At 28.8% G+C, this 20,704-nt stretch overlaps 1 protein-coding gene across 1 annotated transcript; it reads right to left on the bottom strand.

The window, feature by feature from the left end:
- Window positions 1-1,960: 1,960 nt before the first annotated feature.
- LOC135952383 (mucin-2) lies at window positions 1,961-19,802 on the bottom strand. The gene is made up of 5 exons (XM_065502296.1): window positions 19,784-19,802; window positions 15,186-15,382; window positions 8,563-8,779; window positions 8,133-8,444; window positions 1,961-4,874 (listed from the first exon to the last, which is right to left on the bottom strand). The coding sequence occupies exons 1-5, from the start codon at window positions 19,800-19,802 to the stop codon at window positions 2,923-2,925; spliced, it is 2,697 nt and encodes an 898-aa protein (XP_065358368.1). The 3' UTR covers window positions 1,961-2,922.
- Window positions 19,803-20,704: the final 902 nt, after the last annotated feature.

Genomic DNA, 20,704 nt, shown 5'->3' with positions numbered 1-20,704 from the left:
ATTTATAATAGAATTCGTTCAGCCTTTGAATTATTAAATTTGTGTTAAGTCAAATCAATTAATTTAATTTTGTAATAGATTTGAATTGAAGAACATTTGAATGATTCAGTAATTAATTAATTCTATAGAGAATTCAGTACATGTGAAGTACAAAAGAATTAAGTATATAAATTAATTCATTAACGACATGGTTAAGAGATAAAATTTAATTTGATTTCGAAAATGGAATTAACAATTAATTCTTTCGAACCTTTGGTTAGAATGCTATATTTAGCTACGAATCTGTAATAATATTCACTTATAATTAATACGTGTTATCAATAAATATCGGTGATATTATTAAGAATATTTCATATAAACAATGAACTTCATAATTCATATGCAAAATATATTATTCATTCAGTGTTGTCAGAAATATTTTAAACTTCAAGTTTCTTATTAAAATTAACCAGCATTTATTTATTTTTAATATGTTATCTCACATTTGCATATAATTGTTATAATAATTAACCATTTGACAGGTTCTGTCTAGTCCAAAACGTTAATATTAATGTAGTTTCTTCAGAAATGCTTAAATTTTTTTAATATGATTGAATAAAAATTTAAATTTTTTTTAGAATTTTAAGTAAAAACTTTTAAGTAAAGAATTTTAAGTAAAAGATTGTTTTTTTCTTATATTTGGCTCTAATCCCTTAAATACTTAATTGTGTAGCAATTGAAACGTGGAGGGAGCACAGACCAAGTTTTTAAAAAATCGTACTATTCATCTATTTCTCAAAATACGTTTTAAAAATGTATAATTTTCAGACAAAAAATACAGTTACTTCATTGCTATAATTATACAATTTTTGTATAATTATAGTATAGTTATAGGAAACATTTAAAATTTATATAAAAGTTTAAGTTAATTGCAAAAATGTTATTTTTCTATGATTTTTAAAGAATCAAAGTGTTGACAAATTTGACTGAATATAGCAGAAAATAATCTCACTGCCTAAAAGATAACAATAAAAAGTATTTTTCGGGCAGATTATACATGCAATAATTGTTTTCATATCTGCCTAAAAGTATGCCATGTTTTATGTATGTATTATTTCTGCATAACCTTATTTGATCAGTACTTCTTCGACAAAGAATTTAGTGAGACGTCAACGGCAAGTACTACAAATCTATGATAACTAATTTATTTTGGCCCAAATGTTCTTCCAGCTGATCGGCTCTACGTGTCACATAGCGACCTAATGGACATAAACGATTTGAGAATATGGTTATCTCTAGCAGCCACCACCAAGATCATGTGATTTCACCCCACTTCAAAATGAACATCAAGGCCATCGTTCAAATTTAGCCGGATCTATGCAGCAGAGTCATTGTAACTTCGACGTAGCATATAACCGTGCGAAGCAGTGCACAATGAGATCGATCGGAAAAAGTAGTAATAAGTCTGTATATTCAAAACTGTTAGTCCGATTGCAAATGATAGAGTCATTGGAACTTTGACCTCTGCGTAGCATATAACCTTGCGAAGCAGTGCCCAATGAGATCGATCGGAAAAATGATGTACAAAAAAATCGTACATAATTTTTGCATTCATTGAAATCTGACCATACAAGTGAAGTTTTTCAAACCAGAGGTGGTAGAATTTGATCACAAATTTAATTTTCTAAAAAGCTTAGGTCCTCATGTACGATTCATTCGTACACCATTTTGCAATCGGAATATTATGCCGCGTCGGACATTTGAACTATGTCATATTTCAATATCGATCCGTTTTTATTGGACAAATTGTCTTTATGTTATCTTAAGCTGCTAATATCTAATATAAATTAGTTTTGTATGTACTTAATAATATCATATATTATCAATAAAACAACTTGATTTGCTGAACCGATCTTTGCTGAATTTTAATCGATTTCGTATTTAATAATAATTACTATGTTAATCAATAAAACAACTTAAATTTTATTTAAATTCTTTTATTTATCAAAAATTATTTCTTAATCATTATATTTATTTACAAAATACAAAAAAATATACTTAAAATTTAAGGAAATTTTAATTTCAAAATAAAAAAATAATACAACATTTTCTTTTTTTATACTCGTATGATATGCGTATACATTAAATATAAACTACTATATCAAAAAAAAATCAATTTTCAAATACACCGAAATCGAAAATTAAAGAAATACCCATCTCTATTCGAAGGTGAGTGAGTTTCACAATTCTTTTAATTAGATATTTTCATTTTAAAATTAATAATTGTCTAACGACTAAATAAAAACATTAATGTTTCCTTTTTTCAAATTAAATAACTAGAAATACATATTTTAATCTTCATTTTTGTTTAAAATGTTATGGAGGTGATTATTTCAGTTATTGCTGATTGAAGGCTGGAGGTGAAATAGCATAAGGCATGATTTGAGCAATAAAAATAAGTTAAATAAAAAGCAAATAGCTTTCAGACAAAATTGGCACCTACAAAACGGAATTGAAATTATGGTTTTAGCGGATTAACTAAAGAAAATAAAAACTTACTAAATAATAAGGTTTAAAAATGGATCATACACAGATGTCTGTACTTAACTGGAAATGGTTTGTGTATGTGATAACAAAAATGGTCATTGTCATACTTTAGAATAAAAAAAATAACGTTAATACTAAAATTAATTATACCGAAATGTTGTCTATTTCGCAAATATTTTTTAAGGTATGTGCTTGGCTAATTCTATACAAATTAAGTCCCAGCAATTTCCAGAATCTAGGCGTAGTTTTTTTATTAAGTTTTAAAATCTGAATGTTTTTATAGAAATATGTACTATTATGTTATGACGACAATGACCGATTTGTGTTTTAGTGTCAATAAATTGTTATGTTATGGGCTATTTATTAGTAGTACTACTGATTCTTCTCTTTTTCCCTCTAATTTCGTTTAGTTTTAGTGAACTCTTGTATTTCATATTCGGGATATTCTTGTGGCGTTTCACTCAAAGTATCGGAATCGTAGTAGGCATAATCGTAACTGGTGTCTTCATTGGCATGTGCTGGCCTCTTTGAAGTCTTTTTCTTATTTTTATTTTCATTCTTTTTCAATTTCTTCTCCAACTTATCCGAATGTTTACCACTTTTTGTAACATTAAACGGATAAGCTGTGGTGTATTTTGTTGCGATGGTGGTTGTAGTTGGCCGTCTTGTGGTCGTAGTGGTGATTGTGGTAGAGGTTGTGGACGGAACTATGTATGTTGTTGGACGTGATGTAGTTTGTGTTGTGGTGGAATACAAGGGATAGGTGAAATATGATGTGGTTGTTGTAAATGGTGTAGTAGGGGTTGTTGTCTTTGGACTAGTTATGGAATTGTGTGGATTATATTGTGAATTGTATTGTTGGGAGGTTTTCTCCGCTTTGAAAATGTCGGCTCGTAATTTGTTAATGCTGGCTGCTCCAAAATTCAATGACTGAGCTGTTTTGAAAAGTTCATCTTCCTCGCTGAAATCAGCGACAGCAGTTTGTTCTTTTACGTAGGAAGTCTGCTGTTGGCTCTTCAAATGATTGACTGGATTTTGATAATTTTGCTTAAATGGTTTTTGTGTAGTTGTGCTGGTGCTGGTAGTAGAGGTTATGGTAGGGCTGCTGGTCTGTCTTTGCCGATTAAAATTATTTCTGGAATAATCAATTTCATATAATTCTGGATGATATTGACCATCATCCTCGTCGGCATTGTAATATGGATTAGGTGTAGTATAAAGTGTGGTCGAAGTGGATGTTGCCTGGGATTTTTGTGGTGGATTTGAGGGTCTTATGGTCTGTTGACTTTGATAAAAATTGTTATCGTACGGCTTCTTATATGTGGACGGCTTAAATGTGGTAGGTGCATATTTGTCCTTGGGTACTAAGGTGGAGAACTTTTTGTGACTGTTGCTGGTGGTCGTTGGATAAGTATCAGTATCACGTAGGGTGGTGGCTTTATAGTTAATACTGCCTCGGCTGACAAATCCTCTTGGTTTGGCATCAGCTTTAACTGCTATAGTAGGCTTCTCTTTAACCTTTTCGGTGGGCTTAACAGATTGCCTCTGTGGTGCCCGGAAAGGTTCTGGTTGTTGGTTGTTTGCACGTGCTTGTGGTTGGCCACGAGAGCGATAGTATTGTGGTTCTGCACTTGTTTTAGCAGGAGCTTCAAACGTTTTGGCTGGCGGTTGAGGTTGGAATGGTTGTGGTTGTTGAGGTTTAATTTTGGCGAATTCACTAAATTCATTGAATTTTACAAAAGTTGTATTTTGAGGATTTAATTTTTGTTGTGTTTGTTCGAATTTTTGCGCTTTCTTATTATTTGCCGATGGCTTGTTATGTACTTCAGCTTTGTCCCGCTTAAATTCGGTGTATTTTGTGGTTGTCGGCTTATAACGATTGGGGTTATAGGTAGTGGGTTGTATTTTAGCTTGGGTTTGATAGTCGTTAATGCCAACATTGAAACGATTGGCGTTACTGTGACCCTGTACTGGTCTGGGTGTTGTAACGAGAGTAGTAGAAAAGGATGTACTGGCTGGAGTAGTGCTTCTATATTGTGTATAGTCATATAAATCGGTATTGTAAAATGAGTGCTGGGTTACTTTTTTGGCTGTCTTGGGAGTGGCCGTAGTAGTAGTTGTGGTACTAGCTAATGTGGTTGTTGTTTGCAAAGGACGTTTTGGTCTGGTGGGTGTAACACGAGATTTACCAATTGTAGAAGCTTCGGATTTTTTACTGAAATCCGAAAAATCATTAGGTTTTAATGATGGCTTTACGGGATGATCTAAAAAGTCATCTTCCCGACCACCATTGCGATTAGAAAAGAAGTGGGAGCTGTGGGAACCCTTGAAAATGTCATCTAGATCTTCTGTAATGAAAAAATTAAATACATTAAACTTGATTGTTTTAATATTCTAAAGCTCTTATTAATAATTCAGTTTTTATTTTACAAATTTTTATTTTTGTAAAGTTTTTTTTGTTAGCCATCTTTCAATTAGAGTATTGAATTAACTGCCAGTTCCAAGATGTCGAAAGAAAAATGAGTTGAACAATTTTTGTATGAAAAACACTCAGTTTTTGAAATTTGTAACTTTAAAAATACCATTATTTTATACTAGAAATGTTGAAGTCCTTAAGACCGAATTCTGTTTAAATTGGACTGTAGGCTAATCTAAAATGAAAGGACAGGTAATCATATTAATAGTGTCGCATAATCACAATATTTTAGAAATAAATCTGCCGTTTCTTATTGACATAAAATTTGACATATGTAGCTTCACATATGAGAAATATTTAAGTATAAGTTTTGACGCCGGACCTCACAGGCGGGTCTGTCGAAGCCAACCTAAATTTGAGAACGCTTGAGAATTCCAAAATCAAAGATTTTAACCCAGATATGCCGACTGTACTACATGTAGTACATGTAGTTCTTGTTTACAGGATACGTCACGTTTATTAAAATACCATTTTTTTTTGTTCACATACTTAGTACTCACCAATACCTCATGGGGGATTGTGTGATCGCATTATTTTTTTTGATACTATTTTTGAGTTATTGAATTTTTAATTTGTGATATTGCTCATAATGCGCATTTTCAGTCATTATGAACATATCTCGTTTGTACGGAAAGTAAAATTTTGTACATTTACAAGTGAATAAATACTATATTTTGTTATATGCATGAATGTTTCATAATTGCATTTTAGTTTTGTTGTTGTGACCCCAATTAATATGCGACACAATTAATATGATTACCTGTCCTTTCATTTTAGAGTAGCCTACAGTCCAATTTAGACAGAATTCGGTCTTAAGGACTTCAACATTTCTATTATAAAATTACGGTATTTTTAAAGTTACAACTTCAAAACATCATGAATATGTTCTAGAAACTAATTTTAAAATTGTTGCTTTTGTGTTTTTTTGAAACATAAACAACCGTAACACAGCCTTTCCCAACCGATTTTCAGTAAAAAACCACTTTTTTTCAATAAATTTTTAAAAACCAATAATTGCACTGTTTTTTATTTCTCATTTGCTTCCAAAATAATATAAAAGTACTTTTATTTTAAAAGTTGCTCAAGCAATCGTCATATCTGGGTTAATATATTCATTAAGACCTCGATTAGGCTTGCAGGTGATATTTATCTCTTATAGTTACGAGTTATAATCATTTGAAAATTTCAACATTTCTCCTTTATTCCAGAGCAAAATTCTTTACGAATCCTAAAATAATCGATCTTAAATTTTAACATATGTAGAATTTTTATATTTGTTTGGCCGAAAACCCACAATTACTCTTTGCTTCCAAGAACAAAAAAGTTTATTAAGGAACTTATAATGTTTTATAGTTAGTAGATATCCTTTTAAAGATATAATCTCAACAATTATATCTTTAAAAGAATATCTAATACATAATGGCTAAAATATACTAATCAGCATATTTAGTCCAAGCGTTATAAATAACAAATATTTAATAGTTTCTATAAAAACTCCAAAAACTAATTCGTATTATTTCCAGAATCTGTCAAAGATAAAGGTCACATTGATCGTAACGTAACTTATCTCCGGGATTTTAAAAATAAGGCTCTTTATTTGAAAAATAAATGAAAATTAATCAATTTATTTGACAGAAATCTAACTAAAAAGAAATATTTTCAAACATGGTACCACATTTAACAACTGTCTTGAAATGCAAATACCATTTCGTTTTATAAACTATAAGAAATGACTTGGTGAAATAAACAAGAACTTGTGTAAGTTTTTTACTTGCTTTATAACAAAGTTTCATTTATTGAAATCTGTCCATATTTGTACAAGTTACAATCTATACAAAGTCCTAACCAGAGGTGATCAAATTTTACACCCTGTACCTCACCTTGTATTCTAACAGACTAGTCACTATTTTAAGTTTCTTAAATCATCCTTTACGAATCGTGTATACATAATTTTCCAATCGGACTAGTAGTTTAGAAAAATTAGCTTTATTTTTACTTTTTTACTGTGCGCTGGTAAGACTTTAAGACTTTCCAAGTTAATATCTAAAAACTAGTTGTGAATTCATAAACTTCACTAAATTCACAACTAGTTTTAAAACGCTAGTTCCTAAAACTAAACGCCAAACTTTTCGAACTTGTTTTTATGTAAGCGTTACGTAGCCAATACACCAATGACGGAACAGTTCTGAACTAGTTCTTTATTCAATGATTTTAAAGTTACTACACGGGATGTATAAAGTAACTAATTGACTTCTCTCTACATTACAAAGAGCACATACATACCAAATGATCCAAAATATATAAATTGGAGTCAGACATTAGTAACAATTACTGCCTATAAGGAAAACGTTGACTACTTGCTTAGCGGCTGGGATATTCTACAGAAGTACTTTACCTTTATATGTATGTAAAATATTTTATTTTCTTCAAAAATCATTAAGTTTCAAAATTATATTAATTCTAGTAAATAAAAGATGATTTAATGCAATGAAATGGATTGAAATTAGATTAGACTGAGAATGAGTACTTTCAACTAAATTTTGAGCATTTTCGTTAGAATTGTTATTCATGACATCGTTCGTATAGAATTAAAGTTAAGGAAACCCAAATTTGTATGTCTATACAAATCGATTTTGTGTTTTTAAATAAAGTAAATTTGACACTTCCCCAATGCCTGTGTATTATTAGTTTGTTAAGTTATTTTTTTCAAAATCTTAGTATTATCATCATTATCTATTTAATAATATAGGTTCGAATAGATCCGAGCGCTTTTGTAATTTATCATAAAAATGATATCATTAAAATCATTAAAAACTCAAATTATCTAAACTAATTTAATCAGGTTAAAGCTTGTATTTATTTTGATTTACGAGTATAATTTACTATTTGTTTTAATTGTTTGTTTTTGGTGCACATTTCATCTTGTCTTCAAACTTAATTAAGAAATAAATTACTTTTTAAGTTAAATCACTTTTAAATCTAGTTTTAAAAATCACTTGAACAATAAAATCCATTTAAAGGCAATTAAAATGTTCCCGTAAAAACTTAGTTCAATGTCCATGTGGTTTGCCAATTGTGGTTGGTAAATAATGAAAATTAATATAAATTAATTTATTACGACTAAACTTACGTTTTGAATCATCATTGTAATTACGTTCTGTGGTCGTCGTTGTTGTAGTTCTTGTTGTGGCTGTTGAAGTCGGTGTATAATAACTGACAATGGGTTTCTTTGTTACTTCCGTTTGTTGCTTTTGTTTTTTCGTCTTAACATGTTGTTGTTGTTGCTGCTGTGTATTCGCATAATTATTGTTGTTGTTATTCGTATTGCTGTTGCTATTAAATGTACCACGCGTTACAGTTTCAAAGTGTTTTGTATAATTAGGTGGTTGATCGGGGCGTGACTTTTGATCTACACGAGTTTCTTTAAAACGTCTTACATCACCTAAAAGGGGTAGATATAAAATTTATTCATAGAAATTATTTGTTTGTGTATTTTAGCTAGATGAACAAATTAATTATACCAAAAGATTATTGCAAATAATTTAAAATACCATACATACCACTTTCAGCTCTTTGTAAATGGAATGTAGACTCGTCTTCCTCTGCCAAGGGAGCACGTTTACTCTCAAATCCAGAACCCAAGCGGTAGAGATCAAAATTATCACTACCATAGTAGAGAACAGATTGCTCACAATCGACATCACCCCAATCGGCACAAATTTGAGCTTCTTGATCAAATGCCGTACCATTTGGACATAAGAAACGAAAATCTTGTACCTACAATAAATAAAGAAGCAAATATTTAATTCAAAAAAGTTCCCACGATTTTGACAAGTGAATTTTTCAATTATATTGAAGTGTTCGTCTTTAATTTTATTAAATTTCAAAGGTTAATTTATATTTAGAAACTCCTCTTTATTCATGAAAATCATAGAGTTTTATTGTAAGCAATTCATAACAACCATACCGCATAATAAATTAACCTGTTTTTTTATTATTTTGTTTTGTATTATTCTCTTGTTTGTAGTTTATTACTTGTAAATTTAAATTAATTTGATTACTAACAAATGATAATTTCCAATAAATATCGATACCTACCTACCTATATTACTCCAACGAGTATAGCTCTGAACCGGAACAAGCATTAAATAGAATTTAAAAAAATCATTTGTTTATTTAGCATTCAACTTTGATATTTTCATTGCTCAAAATCAACAAAGTAAATAAATGACATCAAAGTCGAATGTTTCTAACTCTATGCAACTGATGCAACAACGAAAGATAGAAACCAATTCAATTGTCAACCAACGAATAACAAACAATGTTGTTTGGAAAAGAATTTAAAAAAAAAAAACTTTGAAGGTAATTCTAAACGACGAACGACATTCAGAAGTCTTAAAAGTTACATTAAACAGCAGCTCAAATAGATTTAAAATAATTTTAAAGAAAACCTTAAAAAAATCTTGCTGATTTCATGTGCAGAAAAAGAGTTAGCTTTTTAGTTTTTTTTTTATTTACACAAGACAGTCGTGTCCAATTTAATGGATTTTTCTTGGAATTGTAAATTAAAAATATTTAGTATTTTTTTGTAGAAGTTTAAATATATTGTATGCAGAAAATTCAATTAAAACACAGTTAACATAATTTGTTTGTATTTAATTGCAAAGAATATTGAATTTATGTTCATTAAAATGAATAATCATATTGTGAAAAGATGATGAGTTTAGACACTTTTAATTTTTCTCATTTTAGAAACTTTTTGAACAAGGAATGTTTGTTTAAGAAACATTCAGCAAATTGCATAACTAGCTGTGAAATTTATTGAATTGGCTTATGCTTCTTACACCTTAAAATAAGTCATTTAACTGCGACACACAAAGTTAAACAATAGCCAAAATGAGGATAAATTCACTGAGGCCTTAATTTTAAATTGTGTAATTTTTTATTAATGAATATTAGGAAGATTTTGAAGATATTTCGATCAATTTTTCACATGTTTTTTTTTTCGCCCATTATTTCAGCTAGTCTCCATACAAATGTCCTCCCGAAATAATACTTTAGCGATCATAAATGTTTAATTTATATAGGTATATATACAAATTTCGATCTAAATAGGTATTATATATATGGAAGTCATGTCACTTAATTTTATAGTGATCGGTACATAATTAGTCATATCTATCAGATAATGCCCTCTTCCGAAAATCACTTTATCGAGCTTTATCTAAAGCATTAAGTTTCATTTAGGCATTATTCACAGGACCTAATTTTATGATGATCGGTCATTGTTAAGCCCTACCCTATTTTTATACTTTTGAACTAAGAAGACATCTATTAAATATATCGTAATTTAACTTTTCTCGAATTCATTTGTCATCATAGTATTTCCTGCAATGTTTAAAATCTTTATTTAGTGCTTATGATTGTAAACAAATACAATAATTGAATCATCTAAGAAGTTTCACATGGATTTTTGTGTGAGCCAAATGCCATATCATCAAAAACTGTTGAGTAGGTTGGTTAACTTATCGCACACAAACAAATCAGATTTAGTAATGTTTTGATCCGAGTACATGTTAAATAATCACCTTTATATATAAGCGTATTTGAGGCATCCATTCGATGGCTTGTCTTGTAATATCATATTGTTACATGCGTAGGGTGTAGGGTATTCAATCGATTAACCGTTAATCGGTTAACCGATTAATTTTGGACGGTTAACTGTTCGAATAATTTAAAATTGCCTATTTTCAAATAACAAATAAACCGATTAATTTGTGTCGATTAACCGATTAACCGAAATTCCTTTTTTTTGCACTTTAAATTTCAATAATACAATTCAAATACAAATTTCAAATTAAAATTAGATATTTTTGAACATCCAATAAACATGATTAGTGAGTATGTATAACAACTGACATATTTAATTTACATCTCTTTGAAAATTTGTTTGTATTTACATGTATAGACGAATTTTTTTTTTAAATTAGTCTTTTATCATAACTAAGTCCCGGTCCACACTGTGAAACATTTGCTGCAAAACATTTGAGTTTGTGGATGAAAGGGGAAAGAGGAATGAAAAAGGGAACTTTGTTTCATGTACATGAAGTTTTTGTTGAGTATGTCATCCACATTTATTCGTTCGTATTCGTACTGTACAGAAATGTCAAAAACTGAAAAGCAAAAACTTCACTGTGTGGACATGAACGCAGTTTCAAAAGAGAATTTAAAAATGTTTTGCAGCAAATGTTTCACAGTGTGGACCGGGACTAAACGAAACTATTAAATTAATCAAAATCTAAAACAATCCAAAAAGGAATATTCTTTATCATGCTTTTGATTTCTCCAACATATACAATCAGCGAGAGAGTTTTTTCCAAGAAAAGTTTTATTAAATCTAAAGAAAAAAATCTTTAAATTATATTCTTTTTATAAAATATGCTGCAACAACGTCATAATTCAAAAAAAGTCGTTTCGAGAAAAACGTCTTTCTTGATCTTGATCTCAAATACCTTATTTGCTGTTTTTTTATGTTTTTGTACCAGAGACATAACTGTTATAATAAATATCTTTAAAAATTTAGCCATAACTGTTATATTGTAGAAATAAATTTTTTGTGCTGTTTTACTATAGCGAACGAGTGCTTTGAGTGGAAGTTTTACACGTATTTTGTTTTTGTTACAATAACAAAACACATGTTAAATTTCCACTCAAAGTATTCGTTCGCTAGAGAAAAACAGCACATTTGTTTCTTTAAATAATAGTTATTCTCAGTGAAAATAAGTTTTGCTTTTCAATAAGTGTTATTCAGAATAAATATTTTTTTTCGTTGCTCATAACTTTTATTTTCGATTTATATTTTTTTACGTTGCCTAATAAGAGTTATTTATAATAAATATTTTTTTTCGTTACTCATAACTTTTATTTTCGATTTAACTTCACCTGAAGTATCTCCACTTCAACCAATATCCGATTTTCTGATTGACGAATCGACGAATCTAAATACGTCATCGTTGTTCGGAACATCAATTAGAGAACTTGAAGTGGATTTATCTTCAGAAGATGACAAAGGCAATACATCGCGAGAGTTATTAGCAGCTATAGCTGAAATAGAGAGCTTTAAACCTATGAGACTGGACGAAGAAGCCGATTTGTTACAATATTAGGAAGAGAAAAAGGATACTTTTGCAATTTTTAAATAAATTGGTTCATATTGTCTATGCACTGCCGGCTAAACGGCTTTCTGTTGAAAGATCATTTTCTGCTTTGCGTATTTTGTTGACTGAGAAAAGGTGCAACTTGGCGGACAATACGTTTGCTAAAACATTGATTGTGAAACAAAATTCTTCATAATTAAAAAACACACAATAAAAACCATCAATCTCACCATAATAAGCTTATTTTTTGCGACTTTAAAGGTTAAATTCAATGTATGTACTAATAAAATGCAACCAAGGTGGCGAAGAAAACTTCTTTTGAGTTATGAGCAACGAAAAAAATATATTCTTTAGAATAACTCTTATTAGGCAAAAGTTATGAGCAACGTAAAAAAATATATATTATGAATAACACTTATTTGAAAACGTAAAAATTGTTCATTGATTTATGCCTAAGTTTTTCAGTCTCAAAAAATTTAATAACAGTTATTTTTGGTCTCTGTTTTGTATACAAAATTCGTTGTTGTATTTCAAATTTAAAATGAAAATAGAAATTATTCGGTTAATCGAATAATTTTAAATTAACCGATTATTAACCGAATAAATCTAAACCTCGATTAATTATTTGCTCGATTAACCGATTAAACCAGAAACCGAATTGTGTAGGTGTACGAATTGGTTTCTGGCTCCTTCGTACCCACATCTCACATGCATAGAGGAGGACAGGCTTTACCTTGAAATTATAGCTTTATGTTTATGTGTCTCTAGATATGGATGTGGTTTGACAAACCGATTTGTCGTGATTTTAAGTCTTCCCTAGTACCCCTATTACTAGAGATAATACGCCCGAGTTATGTAAAATAGGTTACTGATTGAAGTTCTTCGACATAGTTTTTGTTTTGTCAACATTAATCTTTAACCCGCATTCGACTGACATATTACAGCAGTTTAAATCACAAATGGGAACCTTTAATATACTAATATTAGTATTCATTTTATCAAAATCCTTAGGAAGCAAAACTAATACAATCTTATGCTTTTGGGCCCCAATAAAGTTAAAACTGTATTAAACTATTTCCCATATCAAAATAAAAGATAAAACATTCAAAATTTGAAAGACTCAATTAGACAAATTCAAAATTTCTGATGCTACTTACTTCAAATAAGGTTGGTTACCTTGTTATTTTATCTTTAAATTATTTAAGATTAAAAAAATATACTTTTATTATATTTTAATTCACCTAAAATAAGCGCTTGTATTTAGTTAAAGGTCATTTAAACCAAATTATTTAGCATGTTTAATAAAGCAGAAAATAAACTACTAAAAAATATCAATTTCCATAGAATAAAAAAAATACAATCTGCAAACAAACAGCAACTTATACACGCAAATAGTTTAGAAGACGTTGCCAGTCACGATATAAGAAAAAGTCGTTTTCAACATTTTAGTCACCAAAAGAAAAAAAATACTCAACAACCGAAAATAACAACCCATTGTCGTAGATGTAAGTGTAATCGATGTTGTCTTTTTTTCCAAAGTTGTAGTTTTTAGTTTTGTGCTGGGAGCATCTGTTTTTCAACACACTTTAACATTTAAAGTGAAAAAATAAAATGCCCCATGGTTTTACTTTTAACATTACAAGGCGACATTCAAAACAACCCAATACTAAATAAAACTAAATAAAAAAACACACTAATCAATGCAATTCTATAAGCACAATGCACACAACAAGTTTTGTAAAATGTGTTTGTTTTTAATTTAAATATATGTATACTAAGACCGAATTGTATTGACTGCAAATGTAACCGAGATTATTTATAATAACCATTTGCCAATTGAAGTGCAAACAATCTTAGAGAGTCTATAACTAACCAACTAACCGGTGCACTAAAGTCACCCATCCATCCATCCAAAGACATCTATCGATACATTTGAATTTACACTTTAACATTTACGCGTATTGATAGAAACTGAATCCAGTACGTTTTCGTTTTTGTAACTACAATTGCAATCATAGTTTTGTATAAGTATTGTATCTTGAATTGCATTGCATTGTGCACATTTACTAGAGCATTGAATCTTTAAGACATTGATCTACAACATTTATAATCTTTTAACATTCTAAAACTTAAATAATTTACTTAAGACTTTTTCTCCTTTATCATTGTCCATTATTTTTTTCTTTGTTGCTTGTTAAACTTGCTACAAATCAAGTGAATGTTTAGTTTGTTTTATGTGGGATACCCTACTTTGATTGCTAAATCGTATTGCATGTTAATTGAGCAAATTTCTTTAAATAAAATTCGTCAGAAATTGTGATAATTTCTCACAAATTGTGCAAATTTCTCTTTAAAAAATTTCTCAGCATTTGTGCAAAGTTTTCTTTATAAAATTACATACTCACAAATTATGCAATTTTTTTTTACGAAATATCTCACAGTTATGCAAATATTCTTCAGAAAATTTTTGCACAAATTGTGGAAATTTTGTTTAGAAAATGCTTCACAATTCATGCAGATTGAGAAATTCTCTATAGAAAATTTCTTGCAATTTATGCAAATTACTCTTTAAAAAATAGCTCATAAATTGTAAAAATTAGAAAATTTGAAAATTTATAACAAAATGTGCAATTTTTTTTACGAAATTTCTGACAATTGTACAAATTTTCTTTAGAAAATTCTTTGAGAAATTTGCAAAATTTGTGCAAATTTCTCTTGAGAAAATTTCTCACAAATTGTTGAAATTATTCTTTAGAATAAAAAAAATCTTTAAAACTGTGCAATTTATTTTTTAAATTCGCACAAATTGAGCAAATTTTTTGCTTTACACAAATTCTGCAATTATTTCTTTGGAAAAATTTAAAACAAAAATTGTTTTAAAATTTTAATTTAGTGTGTTAAACATTCATATACTACCACAATTATCATCTTTATACACATATCTTACAGCACATATGTATGACGACTACATTGTTATATTCATACGTTTCTTATTGTTTTACTTTTTGTTGCTTCATTCAACTTACCCCAACTCCAGCAACTTTAACGCAGACATGAAACATCTGACATTGAGCCTCCGGATCTGCATAATAACCGCCAAGTATTTTGTCATGACATGTGAATCGTGTTTGTGGCATATTTTGTAGACTGTATGTTGGCCATGGTTTTCTTAAGAATGATGACTTTTGTCCTAGTACTGTGTTTGTTATAGTTAAAACAATTGCTGCAAAAGAAGATATATTTAGTTGTTTTATTAAAAAGATTTAAACATGTTTTCACAAACATTATGTAATTTAAAAAATGCTCGAAATAAATAGTCAAAAGTTAAACACTTTTTGTAATATTACTTGACGTGCCTGCTTTTGTTGTTAAAATATAAATCAATTTAAAAGTGTAATTTTTTTCATTTTAGCAAAAAAATTTCCCATACGCGTCCTTGATGAATTACATAAAAATAATTTTTTTAAGATTGTCTTTTGAATGCAATTTAATTCATGTGGATTTGTTAAAAAATATTACATCGAAAACATGTTCATTATTGTCTTAATGTTCTTAGAGCCAGTTTTTGACTTCGTATTTAAATATGAATTATATTTAAGTTCTATTTAAATGCGAAAATGAGTTTCTCAGTGCTTTTTTAAATGATACTTAAATGGCCGACGTTGGTCATTTAAATTCTATTTAAGTTTCATAAACTACCATATGTTTTTGACAGCTGACTTTTGTTGTTTGGTTTTTTTTCACTCTATTGTAGTAAAAAAAAAAACAAACAACAGCGTCTTGCTAAAAAAAAGCGTCTTGCTAAAACTACAATTCCGATGCGGGGCAATTGGAGCTTCTTTTGTGCATTTTCCTACCAATAATTTTATTGTTTAATAAACTTATATTTCTTATTGGGCAAAATGTATCAATTTTTGTTTTGGTTGAACAGCTGTTTTAAGCAAAACTATCGATAAATTTTTGATATTTAGTAGTGCTACCATACTTTTATCTTATTTAAATAAGACAAATTATGTAGCACTGAAAAACTCAAACTCTATTTAAATACAACTTAATTTTAAGTTAAAATTAACTAAATACGTATTTAAATAACAAGTCAAAAACTGGGCATTAGTATAGATAAAAACATTTAATTCTAGTAAAAAATCTTTATAAATCTTGCACAGTTCATATCAGTTGGATATTCGGATGACTAGCAATTTTGCAAAAAATTACAAAATTGCCTCATAAAACTAAACTATATTATTTCAACAACCAACAATCTTCAACTAATTTTACTAATTTTGCCAACTAAGAAAAAAACTTGATAAAAACTTTAAATTAAACTTATTTTATATTCTTAATTACAATTCTAATATTTCCTTTTTATGGCTGGTTGAATATTTTAAGTAATTACAATTAAAAAAAAAACGTTGCAGATAAAACTAATTTGCAAAAAAAAAAAATAATTTAAAAGTACAATGCTACTCTATACATTTTTTTCAAAACAAACTTAAAAATTTTGCAATTTCATCAAGTCATTCATCATCACAAAAACTACAAAAACCGACAAGAAGTATATTTTTGTATTTATTTTTTTTAGCTTGCCAAAGATAACTTTACAGTTTTAGGTTTTTTATTGAAATGCAAGATGCAAAATTTACATTAAATTTAAATATATAGTTTTTGCTGGTGTTGTAAAACTAGAATTTTTCTAGTGAATTGTTCGCATTACACAAAAGCAAATAATTGAAAACAAAACAAGATCATCAGCATCATCAACATCAAAAATCACAATGTTGCCGATTACAAAAGATCTTAATGAATTCCAATTTCATTTGCTAAAGAAAATTTGTAGTTGTGTATGTTTTCTTTTAATAAAATTATAAGATTGAAAGAATATGAATAGTGTAGTTGTTGAGTAAAATTTATAATAAATAATTTTGTTGCTGGTGCTTAATGCTCTTTGCAGTATTTTTGTTGCAGTTTTGCAATATCATTCTTTGGGCTTAAGTTGGATTAAGATGAGGTTTTTGGAGAAACTTTAAATATACATTCCATATAATAAAATGTTTGTTTTTTAATATACTATACATATTACAATAAATACGGGATTTCCTAAATCCCGGGGTTTTCGGGATTTTCCAAATCCCGTTTTTCATAAATAAATAGGGGAAATTGTCATTTGTGTGTGTCTTTTTCATGCATTTCGACATTCTACATGCCCGAATATCGCAAAGTGATGTTCAGCAAAGTTGTTAAGCTCAACTCCTGCTACAATATAGTTAATAAAGGAATACGGTATTTTTGGTTTTCCTTGAGTGGGGCTCTAGAAAATCAATTCTTCAACTTTTTTATAAGTTATCTTAATCCTCTTCAAATTAAATTGATTTTATCTCAGATGAGGAGCTCGAACAAAATGAAAATATTTTGATTGTTAAAAGGCTAAAAGATATTATCAATAAATGTAAAAAACCCAAATAACAATAACAAAACCAAAATTCGTTCCAGAATGGCAGATGAAACCATAGATGCAATAGTATTCTTAAGAAGCTACTTAAAATAAACACTATTTTTTTAGTGTACACACATCGTAACACTAGAAAACGAAGCAAATCTATTGTTGTCAGAGTTTGGTTAACAATGGTCTGAAATCAAATCCTATCTTGCGCATTTCGTCTTTTATCCAATGATATTTCAGTATTTTTTTTTTATAGTTTTTTTTTTTATTGGAAAAAAGAAATGTGCAAGATAGGATTTGATTTTAGACCTATGGTTCTTGAGGAAACTTTGCATTTATGATATACGATATTTTACATTTTGATCGTCCATACAATTCGACCCGGCCTAATGTACATACTTTTTTATTATTTCTTCATATATAATGTATTCATGAAAGTATTGTATGCTTTTTAGTGTCTAATAAAAATTTATTGTTAAATAAAAAATTTACTTTCAATTGTAAAGACATAATTATGTACGTTTCTTTCTTATAATTTTCGGGATTTTAGATTTCCCAAATTTTTTTTCTATTTTTATTTTACATGTTCATATGACTGGCGCAAAGTACAAGTCGCAATTTTGAAGATATTGCGATAAAATTTGGTACATACATTTTTTTCGGCCCGAGAACGAAGCCTATTGAAACTGACTGAAATCGGTCCATTATTTCACCTAGCACCCATACAAATGTTCTCCCTAATTTTATGATTATCGGTCCATAATTAGTCATAGCTCCAATATAATGCCCGCTTCCAAAAATCAATTTAACGAGTATAAATCTCTTAAAACTACAGATTTTAACATAAAATTCAACATAAATAAACTTCATATGGACATAGATCACACAGCCTAGTTTCATTGCGATCGGTCCATAATAAGTCATAGCTCCCATATAAGGCCCGCTTCCGAAAATCACTTTAACGAGCATAAATCTTAAAAATGTTTGTATAAACATAAAATTTAACAGAAATAACATTCATATAGACATAAATCAGACGACCTAATTTCATGGCGATCGGTCCATAATTAGTCATAGCTCCCATATAATGCCCTCTACCGAAAATTATTCACAAAAATAAATTATAGTATAGGGTATTATATGGTAGAGCTTGACCGAACATACTTCCTTACTTGTTTTTATCTGCTTACAACTTTTTTATAAGTAATGCTGATGCAAAAAATAAAAAAATCCGCATTTTCATACTAAATGATATAAAAAATTAAAAGTTCAACTTTACCGCCACCGTATCTCAATTTCATCTGCCAAAAGTCCAACTTTTTGTTAACTCCGATTTCAAAAAATTTAATGCCATTCAATAGTAAACACATTGAAACTAAAGTAGCCAAAAAATTAGATAAAATTATTGTCAATTGTGTGCGTGGCATGCTGTTAAATTCAAATATTTTATGTCATTTTATAAAAAATTTGATTTTTGTAAATTTGATCGGTAGTAAATTATCATTACTCGCAAACTATTATAGATAATTAGATGATTTTTCTTTTGTAACGTTGCACATAGGTCTGGCGACCCACTGTTTTTGGCCAAAACTAAAATATTCACTTATTTACATAAATTCATACAAAAGATACAATTAATAACAAAAAACATAAATTTTATTAAGTTTTTAATAATTTAATTTTTTTTTAGTTTTTTACTTCCACTCTGCCAAACTCTGAGTAAATCACAATTTTTGAAGCAAAAGTTTCCTGAAACAAAAATTTATTTCTTAAAAATAAGCAAAAACTAGAAGAAATTTATGGATGATTCCTAAGCACAAAATATCACTGTAATTTTGTGAGTTTTTGGTTCGTTGAAGTCGGTTGAATTAGGTATGTTATATACATTATATAATTATGACTAAATTATAATTTTTGAAGCAAAAGTTTCCTGAAACAAAAATTGATTTCTTCAAAATAAGCAAAAACTAGCAGAAAGTTATTGATGATTCGTAAGCACAAAATATCACTGTAATTTTGTGCGTTTTTGGTTGGTTGAAATCGGTTGAAATTATATAAGTTATATACTATTTTTTTTTTTAAAAGTTAAAATCACTGATTTTTAGGTTATGCAAGTTTTTTATGTAATTTCTTATTACCATAATTTTTATTGAATATTTCACTATTAAAAATTTAACTACTTACCATCGTCATTAATATCCATAACTAACTGATTTAAAAAGTTTTTTATATTCGTGTAACATGTGACTCAAAGAAAACAAAAAATTACACCACGTGTTTCAGTTTGCCACTGCACTTAAAACATTGAACTTTCTCCCTTCATAGAATAACGGTTAATTGAAGTTTGTAAAAACAAAATATTTTTTTTGTTTTTCTGAAGTGTTTGCTACCACATTCTAACAACAAATATAGGAAAAGGAGTTTTGAGTTTTGGCCAAAAAATGTGGTTCGCCAGACCTATGTGCGTTGGTAGGATAATAGTCTTTAAGAGCTGATCTGATTTGTCACTGTACCGTTTATACCTTATGTGTTATTAATTTTTTTCTCAGGTACTATATTTTAGCCAAATTTGAATTTCAGTGGAATAAAAGTGCTTAGGGTCAAAAGGGGTTAAACAAATTTTACTACCAGGAGAAAGTCCAAGGTGTCCTCTTTAAGCCTATATATACTTGTTGACCTGTTTGTTGAACACTTTTTTCATTTGAATGAAATTACTCCCAATTTTTTTTTTATTTTTATTTTACTTGTTAATATGACTGGCGCAAAGTACAAGTCGCAATTTTGAAGATATTCCGATAAAATTTGGTACACATATTTTTTTTGGCCCGAGGACGAAGTCTATTGAAAATTACTGAAATCAGTCCACTATTTCACCTAGCACCCATACAAATGTTCTCCCAAAATTATACTTTATCGGTCGTAAATGGTTAATTTATATATGTATTTACACAAATTTTGCTCCAAATAAGTTTTATATATACTGAATTAATGTCACCTAATTTTATGATGATCGGTCCATAATTAGTCATAGCTCCCATAAAAGACCCGCTTCCGAAAATCACTTTAACGAGCATAAATCTCTTAAAAATGTTGGTATAAACACAA

This window comes from Calliphora vicina, chromosome 1, assembly GCF_958450345.1.
Source record: "Calliphora vicina chromosome 1, idCalVici1.1, whole genome shotgun sequence".
In the NCBI taxonomy this organism is placed as follows: domain Eukaryota; kingdom Metazoa; phylum Arthropoda; class Insecta; order Diptera; family Calliphoridae; genus Calliphora; species Calliphora vicina.
This window is presented reverse-complemented; position numbering and strand designations above follow the sequence as displayed.